The 18,891-nt window shown below is 32.1% G+C and overlaps 2 protein-coding genes across 3 annotated transcripts; one reads left to right on the top strand and one right to left on the bottom strand.

The window, feature by feature from the left end:
* Positions 1 to 821: 821 nt before the first annotated feature.
* Positions 822 to 16,684, bottom strand: LOC110996245 (myophilin). 2 transcript variants are annotated; one of them, XM_022263821.2, is made up of 4 exons: positions 16,453 to 16,684; positions 2,567 to 2,703; positions 2,055 to 2,259; positions 822 to 1,794 (listed from the first exon to the last, which is right to left on the bottom strand). In XM_022263821.2, exons 1-4 carry the CDS (start codon positions 16,504 to 16,506, stop codon positions 1,624 to 1,626), a joined length of 567 nt encoding a protein of 188 aa, XP_022119513.1. In that variant the 5' UTR covers positions 16,507 to 16,684; the 3' UTR covers positions 822 to 1,623. The 2 variants fall into 2 exon arrangements, with proteins under 2 accessions (XP_022119513.1, XP_022119514.1); XM_022263822.2 differs by lacking the exon at positions 16,453 to 16,684 and adding an exon at positions 4,289 to 4,349.
* Positions 16,685 to 17,539: 855 nt separating this feature from the next.
* LOC110996250 lies at positions 17,540 to 18,876 on the top strand. The gene is made up of 3 exons (XM_022263829.2): positions 17,540 to 17,633; positions 18,001 to 18,254; positions 18,501 to 18,876. The coding sequence occupies exons 1-3, from the start codon at positions 17,621 to 17,623 to the stop codon at positions 18,741 to 18,743; spliced, it is 510 nt and encodes a 169-aa protein (XP_022119521.2). The 5' UTR covers positions 17,540 to 17,620; the 3' UTR covers positions 18,744 to 18,876.
* Positions 18,877 to 18,891: the final 15 nt, after the last annotated feature.

Raw genomic sequence — 18,891 nt, 5'->3', positions numbered from 1 at the left:
ACGTCCATTTATCTTTATCTTCTCTCATAATGTGTCCTGTCCTTTTCCAATTCAATATTTTACTAGAACTAACAGCATTTCTAAACTTTGTCATGTCCTTTATTTGTTTTAGTATTAACCCTTTCAATTTCAGACCTACAACACTCCTTTCGATATCGAAAACTATTTATAAACATTAATTTAAATTAGCGCAGGACAAGACGCGTTTCAGAAAACTGACGGCCAACCTCCAGTAATGGAGAGGCACTTGAAGAAGAGAAAAAGAAATTTGAATTAATGATTAAATGTCATGAAATAAAAGAGTGTTTTTTAATCTATTATTTATATACATTTAATATTGTTTGTCATTTGTTATCTGTTTTACGGCAACCCATTATTATTTTCTGCAATTGCGCAATCTATGTGTATCTATGCATTATCTAATACTTGCGTCATCTGTTTTCAATTAGTGTAGAAGCCCAAGAGTAATCCAAGGTTAATGATAGATTTATAAAGGCACCGGCATTGATCGGAGATCTTGGCTTCCAGGGGGTTTAAAGGGCCGAACCAATACAACAAATTAAAATCTTATATTGGCCCTAAGTCAGAACTAAAATGTGTAAATATGGATGGGAGGCTGTGGACATTTGATCATAAATGAACAAATTAATCGTCACGTGTCCTAATAGTGAATTCCTGTATAAAATAAGATCGATTTGTTTTTTACACGCAACTATGTCTTCATTAGTTATATCTCTTATGAATAAAGGACCTTCTGGCTCTAAGAGGTTTATGAATGGTAAATATTTTTTATGTATTTAAATTAAAACAAACACTTTTTGAGATACTTTATTTCTACGTACTTTCATAAAGTTTTTACACTTGATGAAACTTACAAAAATCATAAAAATATACATAATAATAATTATAGCTACAAGAATAGAGGATTTTTAACGGTTAATCACAGAGTAACAATAAATATAAATTGGAATGAATATTAAATCTTATACGACTCTTATAAGTCTTTCGATAGTTTTGTAAACTATTACGTCACCCTTCACAATAAAAAAACCCTATGGGTTTTAAGAAGGCACATTATTTTTCATAAATGGAATTAGCAAAGTATAGATTGGCACTTAAATATTGACAGGTTTATAAAAATCTTAAAGAAAAAATGCTAGCTTACGAAAATAGCTACTAATATTAATAAGGTAGTAATTTGGAAAAGTTTATACTTTAAGAATTAAAAAATCGCATGGAATGACTCGTCGGAATGAATTATAAAAAGCATTTAAGAGAAAATTGTTAGAGATTCTACAAATCTTTGTAAAATAGTCCTTAATACAATTAAATTGTACCATCAGCAAAATATTAAAAAAAGAGCAGAAAAATATAATGCATTAAAATGATTTTAACGGGTGTCAAACAAATCTTCAGAGTAAAGGATTTTGGAAGCTTTATGCTTTGTATTAAGTCCAAAATTATTTATGGAATGTTTAGATAATATTTTGCTAATAGTACTTTGAATCTAAGTACTTTTGTTACATCTACTATGGCTTGAACCATTGAACATTTATTGACTGTGGCAGTTGGCGCCATTGTAATATCTGTGGTCAAGTTGGTAATGCACAGATTACAGTACATTTACATATGTCTAGTGTTGCCAAAGTTGATTCCGCTCTGAGTGGCGCCTTTGTTGGAGCCGTATTGAAGCGAAATAACACCTTGACCTGCCCGGAGCTGTTCTTCAGTGAAGTTGCGAACGTTCTTCTCCGCTTCCTTGGGTCCTATTGATGGCATACCATAGTTATGGGCCTGAAAGGACATATTAATATTATATATAAAGTTCACAATTCGTTCACTGCAATTTCTTTGACTCGATAAATTAGGAAGTGAAAAAAAACTACGGCAAAAAGTTAATCAGCCTAACAGTCACACATCGTACGCAAGTATTTCAGATTTGAGAAAAATCTATTGGTATTATATAAATCCAATAACCCAACATCGCTATTGTTTGCTTTGTCACCCTAAGAAGTAATTTCTAGGGAATATAATAGGGCTAATTAAAAACTTACTTTTCTACCAAGCGACTGTAAGCAGATAACTACGGAGTTGAGGTTCTGCCTTTCCCACAGATCAACGGTCTGGAAGGTTTCCTGCGCGGGTACGCCGAATATTTTGGCGGCTTCAAGGAACGCGTTAATGTTCTCCATACATTTGAACGCCATTTTAGATTCGTTGATTTTCTTCACCTGGCCAGGTTTTATGTGGTTCGCCAATCTGGAATATTCGATTCATAATTCAATTGCGGCTTAGACAATATTTCCTTTTGATTTATGTTTTAATCAACAGAAACTGGCGGCAAGCGAGACAACATTACTTTATTAAAATCATTCATATATGAAGATCAGAATTTTTTAAATAATTGGAGGGACATGTAGTAAAATGGCAACTTTAACTGTATATATAATATATAATAACAAATTTACGTAGCTCCTATGATGAAAACTCGATACCTCTATTTACAATACAACAATAATAATATAATTATTACTATTTCTATTTTACATACAGTAACTATACTTACTTGCAAAGAAGAGTGCCATCTTTAAGTATCTCATAGAAGTTGTCCATGTCCCCGGACGTGTCGATATTTTCGCCGGTGATCACTTTGATCCATTCTAAGCATTCCTCCGCTAATTCTTCACTGTACTTGCTGTTAATCTGAAACGAGCAAAGTTCAATAAGACACCAATACTTGGGTATCGCAATAACATATCAGTGGAAATACGGGGTAACATGACTAGAACAACTTAGTTTATTGAATCTTTGCCCGCTATCGCCAATCGATTTTTAAGACTGAGTTTCGTCTATGGTTTATGTGTGGCATTATGGCTTTCTAAGTATTATTAGCAAGGTTGTTTCATTACTTTGAATAAAGTAGGCCTCTTGTTTTTTCGCGTAATGGATTATAAGGTACAAAATGAGTCTAGTCTATGCCATGGTAGTCCCGAGTTTATACAATTATATTTTTGTCTAAATTCCTGATAATGTAGAAGTAATTATTATTTACTATATTTTTTAATATCCGCCCACAAAGTCATAGCTTGACATTTCTATATCTGTTTCGTGATCGCTAAATATGGTCAATATATAAAGCCTGTATAGAGTTAAATTCTCAAATTAACAAAAAGCCATATAGTAGATAACTTACGAGAAAATTGCAACCTTCGTCTTAACGAGAAGAGAAATGAGGCCAGCCGAGAGATGTTGGAACAAGGTCGGCGAATATATTGTACACTATAAGAACTGTCGATCAAATACTTTGCTTAACACATTGAAATTTCCATTATAAATGATCTATTGAAAGCGTATTTACGCTCTTTTCCATAGAACGCGTATTCGGTGTCAGGTTACTTTGTACCTACCCCGTTTCAACTTTCGTAAATACGTGGGAATATTTTAAAACTACTGGCGTCCCTATACGTGATGCATATGGAAGCAAATAAAAACCAAACAGTTATTGCAACCAAAATATTTTCAAATATTGGAGAAAATAAATAAAACCGCAGTAAGTAGTAGTAGTATTTCTTAATGTGAAGTGCCTACATACAGACGCATTATATTCATTTTTCAGCGCATATTTATATTAAACAATTAATGCCAGTTTCAGCAATGTTACCGCGAAGGTCGTACTGATAAGGAAAGGATAATGTAAACCCGACCATAACTGTCATCTGTGGTAATTGCATCATAGTCATAACTTTGAATCAAGGTCCGTTTTACGATACCGATTGGTTTTAATTGGGGCTATACTAGAATAACATACATGTGTTTAAAACTTTTCAAAAAGTTATAATAACGCGGCTTTAAATATACCGAGATAAACAATGTATTGAACCGAATATTACGTAATATTAATAGTGATTAAAAATAGTTGCAGCTTCCAAATTAATCAGATAAATATGTAAATTATATATTACAACAAAAAGTCTTAAAATAAATATTTGACGTAGTTATAAAATAGTTTTGTTTTGTAAATTACGTAATTCAAAATGTTACCAAATTATCTTTAAACTGTACAAGACTGGCATATTATTTATTATTCCGGATCCACAGGGTAGAGGACCAGACCCACTTCCATATGAAATCCAGAGATTGGGTACAGGATATGTGGCGTTGGAAGTTTCTCGTTTCGGAGGCCATGACACTTTCGGTCTCAGAGCCTGCAGAGTGAGATATATGGTATATGTATACCATATTCGTGCAAATGAAGGATTATTATTATAATGTATGACTAATACGTTACGTTTACTTGAGACGAGGTCTCCATGATCAACGAAATGGCTTGTTATCCGTCTGGCGCCGTCTGTTCGTATGATCGTTTCTTGCTCAATAAAAACAATTTATACCTCATCAATGTGATGAATGATCCAGTTAGACTTTATATGTCTTGGTCTTGGCATATTAAGGCCTACATAGTCGTTATCGTAATAGTATATTAACTATGTAAATGCATTATTAAAGAATGCTGGATATTATAAAAGATTATAGTAAAATGGGAGCTGTTATTATTTTTATATTAATGAAGTTGACATCTAGTTTAGTGACACCTATGTATAACTTTTTGCCTATTGTTTCTCAATAACAGAGCAGCGTTGACCTGGTTTAAACTTGCGGAACTCTTATTACAAAATTATGTAATAAGCAGACTCAAAACGATAAACAACTTTTTTAAATTGTCTCCAATTATACAATTTATTCCATGAATGATTTAATTTACCAGTTTTCCCAGAAGCAATAAATAAATACTTATTTTAAGTATTTAATCACTGCGATCTCTGTAAGTATTTGTTTTTTACGAATGATTGTAATTATTTGAAGGTTATTATATTTTAGGTCAATAGAGGTCAGTGCTACCTGATTAGACATTTCTCAAGTATCTATATGAACTTAAATTATATAACAGAAATCATGTTTATAATGAATTCGGTAGCACAATAGACAAGCAATGTACAATGAAAATTTCGACACAAAATGGTCAAAAATAGTTAATTATTTGGTACTAAAATAAGTTTAACCTCCATAATACTACTTATGACAATATTATTATGGCATGATCATTACGTCATTTTAACACAAAAAACTCTTATAAAATCCTTACATTAAAAAGATACATACGACGACATATATCGAGTTTCTTGGTTAAATTGCGTGTAGGTATTAAGTAGTGATTAGTATTGGTTAAGATCATTTGTTTAATTACATACGCTTTAAAATGTATTCTAATGCGAATCACCTTTGAAAACCAGAATGAGATAGTGAAATGGCAGGATATTACAAATCACGCATTAATTGAGAAGAAAAATGAATGCTTCTAAATGATAATTTTTGCCAGTTCTCAAATCTAAGGCGTAGAACAGTCGAGAAGAACTGGCCATTTAACTCTCAGTCACTCTTTTAAATCGTCATGTTTTGTTTGTAAGGAGTTGCAATTAATCACTCTCTCGCCAATTTTTGAAGCAAATAATAAAATTATAAAAACCTCTACTAGGAATAAGTGTGGTGAAATAGGAGTTAACAGTTATATGACTGTGAGAACGAAACCTAAATCTGTAGTATTCACGTTAATTTAGAATAAATATTTACACAAATATTCAGTCATAAAAGCTAGATCTAAATAGGTCCATTCTAAAAATAAACCGTTTGTTTAATTAGGCCCTATTTTTTGTTTTAACATTATTATAACTGGATTTAATCCAATTCCAAGGTTCCAATTAAATTAGTATTTGCGGCTCGATTCAATCATCCGTTAATAACAAGTAAAATTTTGCATGAGCATCCATTGTCTATTGTTCCAATAACATATTTTTATTACATCTTCTGTGCGTGTGTTTCTAATTAAACTCTCCCTAAACGGTTGATGGTCAAGTGGATTCGAGAATGTTTTTACGATTCATAAATATATTATATGATTCTGTTTTTAAGTAAGAAGTTTTTGTATTTTAATGTACAGGACAACGTCTGTCGGGGCCGCTAGTAATGGTAAGTAATTACTGCGCATGATAAAAGTTTAAACACATTTAATCGATCGATAAAAGGTCCTGGAGATTTCGTGGCGAAATTTCCGCGACAACTTCTAATTATCTTAGTAAATGATCGAAGCACTGGCAGTGCCTGATGAGCCAAGATTTTTAAGAGCGCATCATTTAACATATTTGCAGTCCGGACTCCGGAGAAATATTGCCTTCAAAACAACAATTTGCTAGACTAGACGAGTTCTTAATTTGAATTATATTGAAATTCGTAAGTCATTATTAAATGTATGAGAGATGAGACAGCCAAGTATCTGTGGGGTGACGTAATAAGTTAAGGATTTGTGAGTCACCGAAATCGAGGATAGTGGAGGTTATAAATGGTTACAATTGTAAATTTCGTGTAAATCATTAGTCAGATACCAAAATGAGTTCATTATATTTTCCCCTATACCCCGATGTCCGCAAATAAATCATTATGTGTATGACTGACCTCGTAAAATATAACTACAAGTTATACACTTGTGTGTATTATTTTAAGAATTTTTAGCATTGACTTTGAAAATATTTAGGGTATAATCAATGTTCTAAATATAAAAAAAAACAAATGAATTCGTTTCGTTCCTGTGTGTTCCATGTTATATGAAACTTTTTGTCACAGTCACATCAATATTTTCAAGAATCTATGATTACATCATATTATCGAACAAAATGTTGTCAAAATTAAAACTTCTTATAAAAACGATGCATAGTTAGACTTTGGCTAGTTGTCTATTGTTTGTTGAGTTTATTGGCTTTTATTACAGTTTTCTTATTAGTTGATATGTAAGCTATATAAGAATAAAGTTTTTGAGAAGGATAAAATACATAATGAAACGAGCCGAGAAACGATAGTGAAATGAAGTTGCCAAGGACCTGTAAATCTTAGTAGACTGGACGAAAGAAGCACGACATACGTTAATAGTACAATAAATATTAAATTGTATAGACATACAAGGGGTATGTAGGTATTTATAAAAACTTAATTAAACTACTCTTGTCTCGCTTGTCATCAGAGCGAAAATAATTAGACAGAAAGAGACAAAATAATGCAATCTAAAAGTCCTTTAGTTTTTATGAATAGGGGACATATGTTGGTGTGCAGTTATAATAGAGTATTTAATTACATATTAAATAAGACATTGTATAAATTAAAAAATATAACGGATGTTCCGAAGACGTGTCGATAAAGTTGGCCGATAACGCTCAACTATTCGGGCGGCCATTAATATTCCTTGCGTTATCTAATTTGTATTGCAAGACGAAGGAAGTAGTTGTTCGTCAACTATGTCCTATTCAAACAACTTTGTGCATACGCCCGAACCCAATAACCTATTACAATCCATTTTTGACTATCTGAGATAGAGTTCTTTATCCAAATATTGATAGAAGTGTGCCAATAACCAATCAACGGATTGATCTAAGATAGGGGATCGGTCGACTGTCACAGTCTGATCTCAGATTGTTTTCAATCTAATATTGTGAATTAATTATTGGGTTCGGGCGTATATAAAGAAAACAGTACTACCTGCTAAAAAAAATATACCATAATATGTCATATTTGCTTGGGATTTCTGGACTGTACTTTGCCAAAATAATAATGGGAAGGACATTCTCATAATAACTGATAATTAAAATACTTTCGATTAGTCTGGGGATTAGCGTTAGATCAATTTGACCATATTTATGTCATGATTAAAGTTTATCATTAACATTAAGTAAAAAAATATTTTAGTCATCGCTATGTAAACATCACCAGCTGTATTCTATGAATTAACATTATTACAAGAGGTCCTTCTGATTTGTATCTATAGAATGACTGTCCATACACGTCCGTTGGCAACAAAAACGTTGCACAGAAATAACCATGACGCAACTACGCATTTAGTAAGAATTTCTTGTCTTTTACATTACATTGGATTAATGGAAATGTATTATATATTATTATAAAACTAAAAATTTAGGCGCTTTTTTTCATTTCTTAATATAACAGTCAGGTAGGTGATCAGCCTTCTGTGCCTGACACACGCCGTTGTCTTTTTGGGTCTAAGACAATCCGGTTTCTACACGATGTTTTCCTTCACCGTTAAATACGTTCATAGACAGAAATTCCATTGGTGCACAGCCGGGAATCAAACCTACGGCCTATTAAGCTACTAGGCCACCACTGCTCTTATGTCCCATTTCCCTCTTTAGTTCTAGCTAAGAATAAAATTGGCGTTTTGACATATTCTGCAAAAACTAAACAAGATGTTAAACTAAGGTATTAATAATGTGTAATATTCCAGTATTGCTGATAAAAACGTTCTAACCAGCTTCAAAAAACTCGGAGGTCTGCAATTTTGAATTAATTTTTAAATAACTTGTGTAGACTATTACATAGATATTCTTTAGTATCAAATCATAATAGCCAAGTTCAACAGTGGCATTAATTAACACAGAATGTAACCAACAGTCATCTATTAATTTTATGTGTCGCGTGTAGCAGAGAACTATGCCACACCTAACAAGGGTGGGAACGAAACAAGTGGAAAGTATGTGAGGTACTCTATGTATATAAATATATTTTCAAGAGCAGTGTTGGCCAAGTCGCTGCCTTACGACCCTCATACCTGAAGTAATATCCCATAGGTTCAATCACCAGTGAAGTGTATATATCGTTTGTCGGTAAAGGAAAAATCATAGTAAAACCGGTATGCCTTAAATGATCATCGACAACAGACCGAGCATTGATCACCTACTAGTCTTTGGAATAAAAAATACCAAATGACGGATCGGACGATCTAAGGCAACCGATGTGTAGCGCCACTGGATTATTTTTAATATAGCTTACACTACAGATAACGTCCCGAGTACGAAGATAACTAACCAAAATAGACATTGACATTAGTACTTCAATATAGAATACAAATAATTTTATGACTTACAGGGATTATAAAAAAGTCTCAACCCTGAATTAACCTAATGAAATGTCCCTGAATTATATTAGGTTCTAGAGTTTTAAGCACAAACTGCTTAAAGCAAAAAGTTGCGGGTAGTACTAAAAAATACAATGTAAACTACAGAAAGGAAATGCTTCCTAAGTACACTGTCCGCTGTCTTTTCGCTATTCTGGGTATCAACTGGGCCAAGAAGATCTTCAACGAGTAACTTTGGAAGCGCTGCCGAGAAATACCGATTAGCCTGCAGATGAAGCGATGCGAGTGATACTCACACTCAAATGTTTTTATCATATCACCTTGTTATTATCACTGGTCATCATTGAGGACAGTAATAAAGCATTGATTAATACTTTGATAATCTTAACCATTATAATACATTCGAAAGGCTAAAGTTCAAGATAACTGCGGGCGTGAGAGATTCTGTACATTGTTTAAGATTTTCCAATAATTTTCTCTTCAAATCAGTTCAACATATAACTATTTTTTAAATTTTTCAATCGCAATTTGAATATATGATGGTGGTCATAAAAATAATTAGATAACATTAAACAATAAAGACAGGATTAAACAAAATGTAACTACAGTCTACAACTAATCAAAGACAAATTTGGTCAACACTGTGCGATATGACGGAATCTACTAGAACATATTGATGTAACTCTTGGCGTGTATTGTATTACTATAAGTTATGACACAATGTTTCATATTTCATGGACCACACGGGGACAAAACAAAACTAGTTTAATTCGTATCTATTTGAACATAAAACCTTTTTAGAAAGTTTGAAAACGTTATGATCTTCAAATGCATTTTAATCATATTATTGAATTTAGTAGTTAATTTTATACTAACATTATATTTTTAAATTAAAAAATGTAATACAGCCATCTCGTTAATGTCGATAAAAATTAAAATATATTAGTTTAGATTGCAATGGTTTTAATACCAACCTACTACATATAATAATTAAAATATCATTTTAATATCGTTGAAAAGTGCTAAGCAGGAAAAACGGACGAATTACGAATTGGTTTAAATAACAGGACGGCAGTAACTACCTCATATTCTGGTGTTTTTGTTATAATTAATAAGTTCATACTGATAAATTATTTACACTACTCATTTGAAGGAAATACTATAAACCCCTTATAAACAAAGCAAACGATTTTGTAACAACTATTTCATGTATAATTTGTCTATGCCCAAGTCGGTATCAGACTTCTGTAAATCAATGTTGGTTTTAAAACCGGTTTCCTCACGATGTTTTCTCCGTACTAACAAGTGGTTCGAATGAATTGATTGAAGATGGGAGCGCGCGATCTCTCCTGGAAGCCTGATAAGCCGAACATTCTCCAAAAAACAGAATTTATTCCATTCTGATGTTTCACAAGAAATTTGATGTTAGGTAATCGATAAAACTCTAATGAAGTACAAGTCGTCTTATATTTTAAATATGTATAAACATATGCATAATAGTTATTTCGTGACTTTCGAATAAAATTTGGTCAAGCCCCAATCTCAAACATATGGCGCTGTTTTGAAAGCAGCCTATATTTAAGCCTTATAAATACGTCCTGCGTAAAGGCCACACCATATAAGGCGAGGTTCGTTGTAAGTGAACCGTGCCATGTGAGTCATCGCCAAGAATTAGTATGAAAAAATTCTTTTGCACCTAATCGAACATCTGTTCCTATTAAATCTCTTTCTTGAAGCTCAGTAGGTGAAGGTTAATTTAATAGACTATACCAGCAATATGAAGTAGACAAAGATGTTGTTTTGTTTTTTTTTAAGGAAATTATAATTATTATCGTAAGATTCGTTCAGTTTTATTGGGTTTAAAATTAAAATTAGATATAAAAGGCTTTTGAAGATCGAATATTCAAACTCAAAATAATATTATTAATTACAGGATAATATTTTTACACATTTTTATTATTAAAATACATATATTTAACTGCACCCTTCCGTCTCTATAGTAATAACGATGTAATGATAAGTTTACTTTTTATGATTAAGGGAAACAAATTATTGTCACTTAATTTTTTTCTTATATCCGCAATGGAAATGCATTTACGCATTTCAGTAGTGCTGGGAATATATATGACTTATGAGTCTTATCCCACTCCTGGTTCCCAGTTTCTTGGAGAGACTATAGGTAACTTAAATGAAAAATACGAAAATATTGACAATTGACTTTCAGTCTGGCATTATATGTAATTAGCATAAGGAGGCGCTTAGAATTATCTAGAAGTGTGCGCCATCCTAACAAAATAAAGCTTGACCGTTTATTTACATTTTTCACGAACTAATGCTAATAACGATAATATTTCTGCTACTATTCCCCCCCCAGCTTGTCAGCAAAATTAAGCAATACCCTCAAATATAATAGCACAAAAAGTATTATTTTGTAGGACTCCTCGAAAATGCATTTCCTTTTCAAGCATAGACAATGTGTGATAAATACGTATGTGTAAAAAAAAACTACTGCTGACGTAAACACTAAATAAGAAAATCAGAGATCTCCCCTCCCCCGTGCTGATGTAATACCTGAACGGCCCCTAGATGACGTCATTATTGCGAAGAGATATTTGTCTCCTTTTAAATGTTTCCTTACTATTGAAGGTTTTCGTTTCATCCCCTGCCTGTCGAACGCATGTTTTTCATGTTAACATTGGAAAAATCAATGTATAGAACGTAAGTTAAGAGTCGTTGCTAGGCTAACACATTGATCTTGTTCCAAGTCAATTGTTTTTTATCTTGGTTTGTGATTACTAAAACAACATTGAATATCTAGTGGACAGTTGGTAAAATTAGCCTTAAAGTAATTTGGTTCTAGCTTGATTCAAATATTTGCGTTCAGTGCACAGGGCATTGGCTTATGTAAATAATGCTTGAGTTAACCTGCGGTGAACATTTTAAAGTGGTTTACGCTTTACAGCCTTCGCGACATCAAAGCGAGATTCTGCAAGATGGAGTTGACAGCATTGTTTCCTCTATCCTGTTAACTGAATACAAAAATAGGTTATACTACTGTTGCAATTTAATATGATGATCTATTTAGGCTTACATGTATGTTCATAAATTTTAAGGAAAATTATATTCAAGGTCTAAGTTTCAATAAACTCGTTAGTAATATTTATTTATTTCGTTACTATATGTATTTATACAGGCTAAGTTAAATAAAAAACTCATAAAGTCGGTTTAAATATTTTAAATTTCCCTTTTTCTCTGAGAATACTTGATATATACGCCATAATATTAGCAAGATTGTTTCGTTAAATCTTCAAATCTCGTAAATTCGCGAGAATTTGTAGTCTTAATTGCCTTTATTCTAATTTAAAAATCTATTCAACTACAATAAATTTTCCGTTTTTATTATATTTATTATGTGAAGGTAAGTATTAATCTTGTTACGAGTTCACAGTGAAACCTTTTGTGATCTAAACTTTTCCAACTGCACTACTGGTTATCAGGGATTTAGTTTACTATAATTATTTTGGCATGATAAGATTTCTATTAAAGACAGAAGAGTTTAAAAAGTTGAAGGAAAATCCGGTATACCGGAAGCTGGTAAAGACAAAGTACGTTTCCTAGAAAAAAGCTCATTCTAAATATCGAAAAAGGCTTAATAATGCAACAAAAAATTTGTTATCCATAGTTATTTCCAGTATAGGAAAAGAGAGCCGGAAAGATTGGGAGCGAGTGATTTAAAGCTGACCGACCGCAATGAAGGCTCACTGTGTACGCCCTCTGCCCTATCCAGGGGTCATAGGACCAGTATAGCCATTAAATTGTTTTACACACTTAAACATACACCCACACCACTCATGCTTTTGTTTTATTTTGTTTGTTATCTAAGTATATAGTCTACTCCAATGCATTTTCTAGAAGTCGTATTATAGGCACCAACCTCTCACATAGATAGTATATATAAACTTGTAAAATTGTGTTGCAAATAAACTTATTTCCTAATATTCCCTCTCATATAAATAATGTTTCTATAATACACGTTACTTCAAAATAATTTACACTAACTACATACATATTTTATATCATTCTTACTATAACTAAATAACAAATGACTGTTTGTTATGAGCAATGTGTAACACGGCATTACGGAAACCATGATATTACCGTGAATTTTACTACAGAGAAACTAAATATTTTTACATAAATTGTTTTTGAAGTGACACTTATTTAGGCGCATGAAGGTAAAATTTTACGGATGAAACGTCACAAACATGGAAAAGGGAAAGAGCCATTGAGAGAGTGAGAAAGGGAGATCGATAGAATTTAGAAAATACACGCATAACGTCTTGTGCTGTAAACGCATATTTTTATCTATTTATATTATTACTAGCAGACTCGGCCAAGCGTTGCTGTGGCTAAGGTTTTTGTTATATTACATAGTAGTAAATTAATCAAGGGAAACCGTAGTAGAACTTATGTGAAACGTTGGTACCACGACACGGACCTAAACTAAACTACCTTTAACTCAGCGCTTGTTAGAATTGTATCAAATAATAAACAAATGTTAATGTTATCGTAATTTTAGTAAGGATGCCTATTTTTTTTGAAAATGAAATATAGCCTATGTCACTCAGGAATGATGTAGCTTTCCAACAGTGAAAGAATTTTTCAAATCTGCCAAGTAGTTTCGGAGCCTATTCAATTCATACAAACAAACAAAAAATCAAACCTTTCCTCTTTATAATATTAGTATAGATTAGCACGTATACAGTGTGAATATAGATGTACAAATACATGGAGTGATCATATATTGGTGCATGATCATCTATTGTGGCTTTTATCTTGGTAATCATTAATTTACAAAGAAGATTCACTTCTGACATGTGTACTTTCTGTACACGCACTTTTTTTAAAGCAATACCAAAACAATCAGTTTCAAAACCGCTTGGTAACAATGTACACGCTACGAATAATCTTATGAAGTTACGTTATTTTATTAAAGTGCATTGGCGCCATCAGAACCGGTTGAAAGTCGAATCCCCTTGACCTGTATGCAGGAAGAAAGGTGGTTACCAATTTTTGATAACGGTTGTCGCGTTACTTGCATTTACAATGAGATATACTTAATTGGTCGGTTACTTTTTGAGTAGGTGGCAACTGGCATTGAATGGCGCAAGATTCTAAGTCATATCAATGTTTTATACCATAACTAGAGGTAAACAACTGAAAAATAACAGTATTTATAAAAATCAGCTTTATATTGGTCTTCAGAGATTTGTTTAATTTATAAATAAATGCGAATGTATTTATTTATTAATATAGAAATGGACATTTTAAAGGTTGTAGTGTAGTATACACTGAGGACAATATTAAAATTCTGATTTTTCTCTTTTCATATTTAATAATATAGAAAATCAATAAAATCTCTTGTTTGATATTGCATACATATGCGTGTTGCCGGATTAATATGTTTGATTTTTTTTGTTCGCGCAATCGAGGCATTTTTGTCGATAAAGGAATTACGAAAATATCGCTATAGAACAACAAAATGAAAAAAAATACCGTTACGTTAAATTTTTTTGCTTTTTTAACAAATCAAAATTATTTATAGAAAATTTCAAGGATTTAGCGGGCAAAAAAAGTGACAAAAATCGCCTCAGTATTTAAATTGTTGTTTATACTATTACTTTATATAGTATATAAATAAATGAAAACGGTTGCTAGCTGCCAAGTTATTCATTATCTATTCTTTCCGCTCAAGGATGACAAAACATGTGGAATACCTATTAGAATACGTGTGATATCAGCGTTCTAATTAATATTGCAGTTCAACATAATTGCTCAATTAAAATTAGTTCTAAACATACATATAGCTTTAGGCACGTTTCTATAACCAAATATTAGGAAAATTAATGTACGTATAGTCTAGAAAATGTATATTGTTTTTAGGGCAGATTTTAAAACACGTTCACATAAATATTTATGTAAACTATAAAATATATTTTTACGTAATAGGACAATCCGTCTTCGTACAATAAAATCAATAATTCTTCCAACGCAACTGAATTTTACATTACAAATGGTTATTCTTATTAGTTTCGCCTTGCGCGACGATAAAATGTTCTTACAATGTCGACTTGCTCGCAAATTAAACAGTGTATATACTAACTAAATACCGTGCTTTCGAAGTGGTTAAACATGACTGCAAATGTTTCCCGGAATGTATTTAAAATGCAACTCACAACAGCAAATGGAATTTCCTCATACAAAAATAAATCTCGGTACACCGTAAGACTTAACGAGATTAGAAAAATTCAATTAATAATCGCTACAACATGTCTTATTGTAATTAACTAGAAAAAATCTGTAAAAAGAAAAACGTTACCTTTTTCATGTGAAGGCAATATTTTTATTTTTGAAGCTGTTGAAAATTAAAGCACGGGTCGCAAGAGCGCTCCCGGAAAACTTATGAATTTTGAAGTGTTCAAAATAGCCTAGTTTCAGAATAAAATTGTTCAGTTGCGTACAGAAAAGTATTTCATACGTATTAATGTATATGTGTTCTATGTCTTATATAAGACCATAGTCTTATTATATTAGAAGTATAGTATTCGCAGCAAGAAATAACTGGTGTTACTATTACTATTGTTTTGTTTGTTTTGTAATTAGTCACCTTTTTACGATCTCTCATTACATTGTGATGTTGTATTCTTAGAAGCATTTCTATTTTACACTTAAAAATTTTCCATTGCATTAAGTAAAAAAACATCCACCCGTGAATTCGAAATTAATAATTGCATTCTCGGTCGTCATTTAAAATTCTCAATTGGATTATAATTAGACTAACTATTACATATAATAAAAAGTCTTGTTCTATTTGATGTTTCTTAAAATTTATCTATGGTAATATATGTATATAGAAGACTTTTGCAGAGTTATGGTGAAAAATGTTTAAATTATTGAAACGTAAACGCCTTTGCCTCGGAATGTAAGTCCCTTCGTCAAATAATTTAAAATGAAAATCGTATCAACAAGATCTCCATACATTTAATTAACATTGGAACCCCGCCAATTTTTTTCCGTTACTTGAAAAGAAACCAGTTCTTTTCCGTTTAAGGATGCATGTTTCATCGCTCACCATATTTTGGAACCCTCACATAACCTTTGAAATATAAAATATAACAATATATTTAATACTGTTTCTCGAAGGTTCTAATAAGTGATAACGTTCTAATAGGTAATTGAAAATCATAATAAAGTAGTCAACTAATAAATAGGTTACTAAGGGCACACGTGACATAAATAGGTCATGGCTGAGTCCTTGTAATGTCATCTGGTCCATCCCAGCATCCCAGTTATCCAGGGAAAATCAATATCTAAATAATACGCCCCAAAATGAACACACGCATCAGAAAAGCAACAACCAAAATTGACTGGTTAACCGACAAGCTCAGAAAATTAAGACGTTTTAAATAAAAACAACATACCTTTCTTTGAGCCTCGGCGGCAAATCCAGATTTCGCTGCTCTGTTGTTTGCCATTTTGTAACTAAAAACTATTTTGTACAATAAATATAATAATTTTAATCACAGTCTACACAGTTGTCGTGAAGTCACACACGGGAAGGAAGATATAATTTGCTATAGAAATGTAAACAGCGCGCGGGTCGACTGGCGACCTGTTCTATGTGTGAGTGTGTGCTGATGAATGACATCATGCAACGAACCGCGAGCGCGACCGGCCGGTGCACGACTGTAGTGTTGTCCTCCAATAATTCTGTCGATACTAAAAACAATACCTTCAAAAAATAATACCACCCTACCCAACCTGCCCCGTTGGTACAGAATTCATGACTCTCACAATATTAAAAAATAAAGTAGTAAGGTTATTATTAAGCATGCATATAAACAGTAAAGGTAACTACTGTTTATATTAATTTGAATTTATATTGCTTATCTTAATACTCAATTTCATTTTATAACTATATTAAATTTCAAAGCTTAGTAAATATGGGCATACAAACTGTTTAAAAATTTTAATATTATAATAAAAAAAATAATTTTATAATAAAAATTATCGATAAATAAACATTATAGAACAACCCTATAAGCCACGAATGAATGTAAAATGAAAACCAAGTATGGAATATAATACGAGTAACAGGGATAGACGATTACGCTGGTCATCTCACTCGGCTTTTGCTGTTGGCTCCCAAAAGCATCATGGCGCCTATGCCATAGCGCGAAATTTCAAATATGGCTTTGGTTTGAGATATTTTGTAGGCTTTTCCTTTCTATATTTTGTATAACTAAACAGCTGTAGATAAGCCAATTTGATTTAAGACTTGAACCTTTTAAATACTCGGTACTTTTTCTAAATAATTGGAAGATTTATTTTATTTTTCGCAGTGATAGAATTATAACTTTGTTCGACTTGGTCACCCACATTCTTGCCATTTTGGAATGCCGCGTGTAAGAAGATCGGGCGGCCATTTTGTCTTCACATTCTGTACGCAAGCATTTGTAAAGATGAATAAGGTTCACATGAAATTAATTCGGTATATACAATTAAAAAAAACATGCCGCCAAAATCCAGCATCACTTCGCATGCGTTCAAGTGGTGACAGGTCAGTACAACGTGCAATTCGTCATATAGATGGCGCACCTTGGTAGGTACTTGTAAGCCCATTGGTCTGTATTATATTTATGAACTATAAAAATATTTTTTTGTAGTTTCTTATATTATAACTATATACAGATATTTGTATCAGCGATGTAAATGTCTGTTTTACACAAAACGTATATTTAAGCAAGTAGGTACCTAATTGCCAGTTATAGATGAACCTCCAAAATAAATTTTCAAATAAAACCTTTATTGATTATGTGAAAAACGAATGACAGAGTTATGCTTTACTAACCATTGATATCAAAATGTCATACAAATCAGTATTCTCAAAATTTTCGTGATCGATAAAATAAATACAAAAAATGAAAGATATATAGAAAACAAAATAGTCTCCTGAACCCTGGTTTTAGTGCAAATTCTGGCTAAACAAAAAAGAATGGAACACAATCCTAGGCGACGTCGTGGAAGAACAAGGGCAACATTAATTCAGACACGATCTTTTGCGCCTAAATCAAAAATTTCTTCATTTTTTGATAGTCTTTGTAACCTGCTTATCATGTCGAGTTTGATGGGAGTTATTTTTTTGTCATTGGAACACCATTGTAATGTATGCAGAAGCAAGTGTGATGTGTTCAATATTGCAAAAGAACTCAATGATATAAGTGTAAGAATGTTATACTTTTTTTTAATTACAGTAACCGTTCTCTGAAACTGTAGAAACTTATCAAGAAATGTATTTATGTGAATTTCATAACATAATCAGGATTTTTTAAGAATCTAGACTAGACAATGTTGACTCCAAATTGAAGTATTTTTTTACTCAGGATTTAAATATAGAACCTTTTCTGTAATAATTAAAAAAATATTTGGTTATAGGTACCGTAAGCTGACAAACTAAATTTCCTTTCAGAATAATTTGACGGACATGAAAAACTCCTACACTTATTTGGAATCTCGTATCCTCAAATTTTCTGAAGAGCTACCAAAAATAGAAGGTCAAGTGGACATTTTAGAAGCATTAGCAAATACAATAGAACGGGGTCACTTTGGATGGAACCCGAAAACGCATCTGGCTCTTCCAAACGTCGACGTCTTTCTGAATGGAGATTTCAATGTCAAAAGAGCAAATAAAACAAAAATATCATCGCAATAATATTAAATTATAACAGGGTTTCAGGTTTTAGTTTTTAGTGCTTAGCTTTAGACAACAAATCGACTACTGTTCGATCCAGACATTGCTTATTTAGATAATAATAAAAAAATTCAACAGAATATATTATAGTGAAATTTATTTAACGGTA

This window comes from Pieris rapae, chromosome 8, assembly GCF_905147795.1.
Source record: "Pieris rapae chromosome 8, ilPieRapa1.1, whole genome shotgun sequence".
NCBI classification, from domain to species: Eukaryota; Metazoa; Arthropoda; class Insecta; order Lepidoptera; family Pieridae; genus Pieris; species Pieris rapae.
Note: the sequence above shows the minus strand (reverse complement) of the source record. Positions and strands in the feature narration are given on the sequence as shown.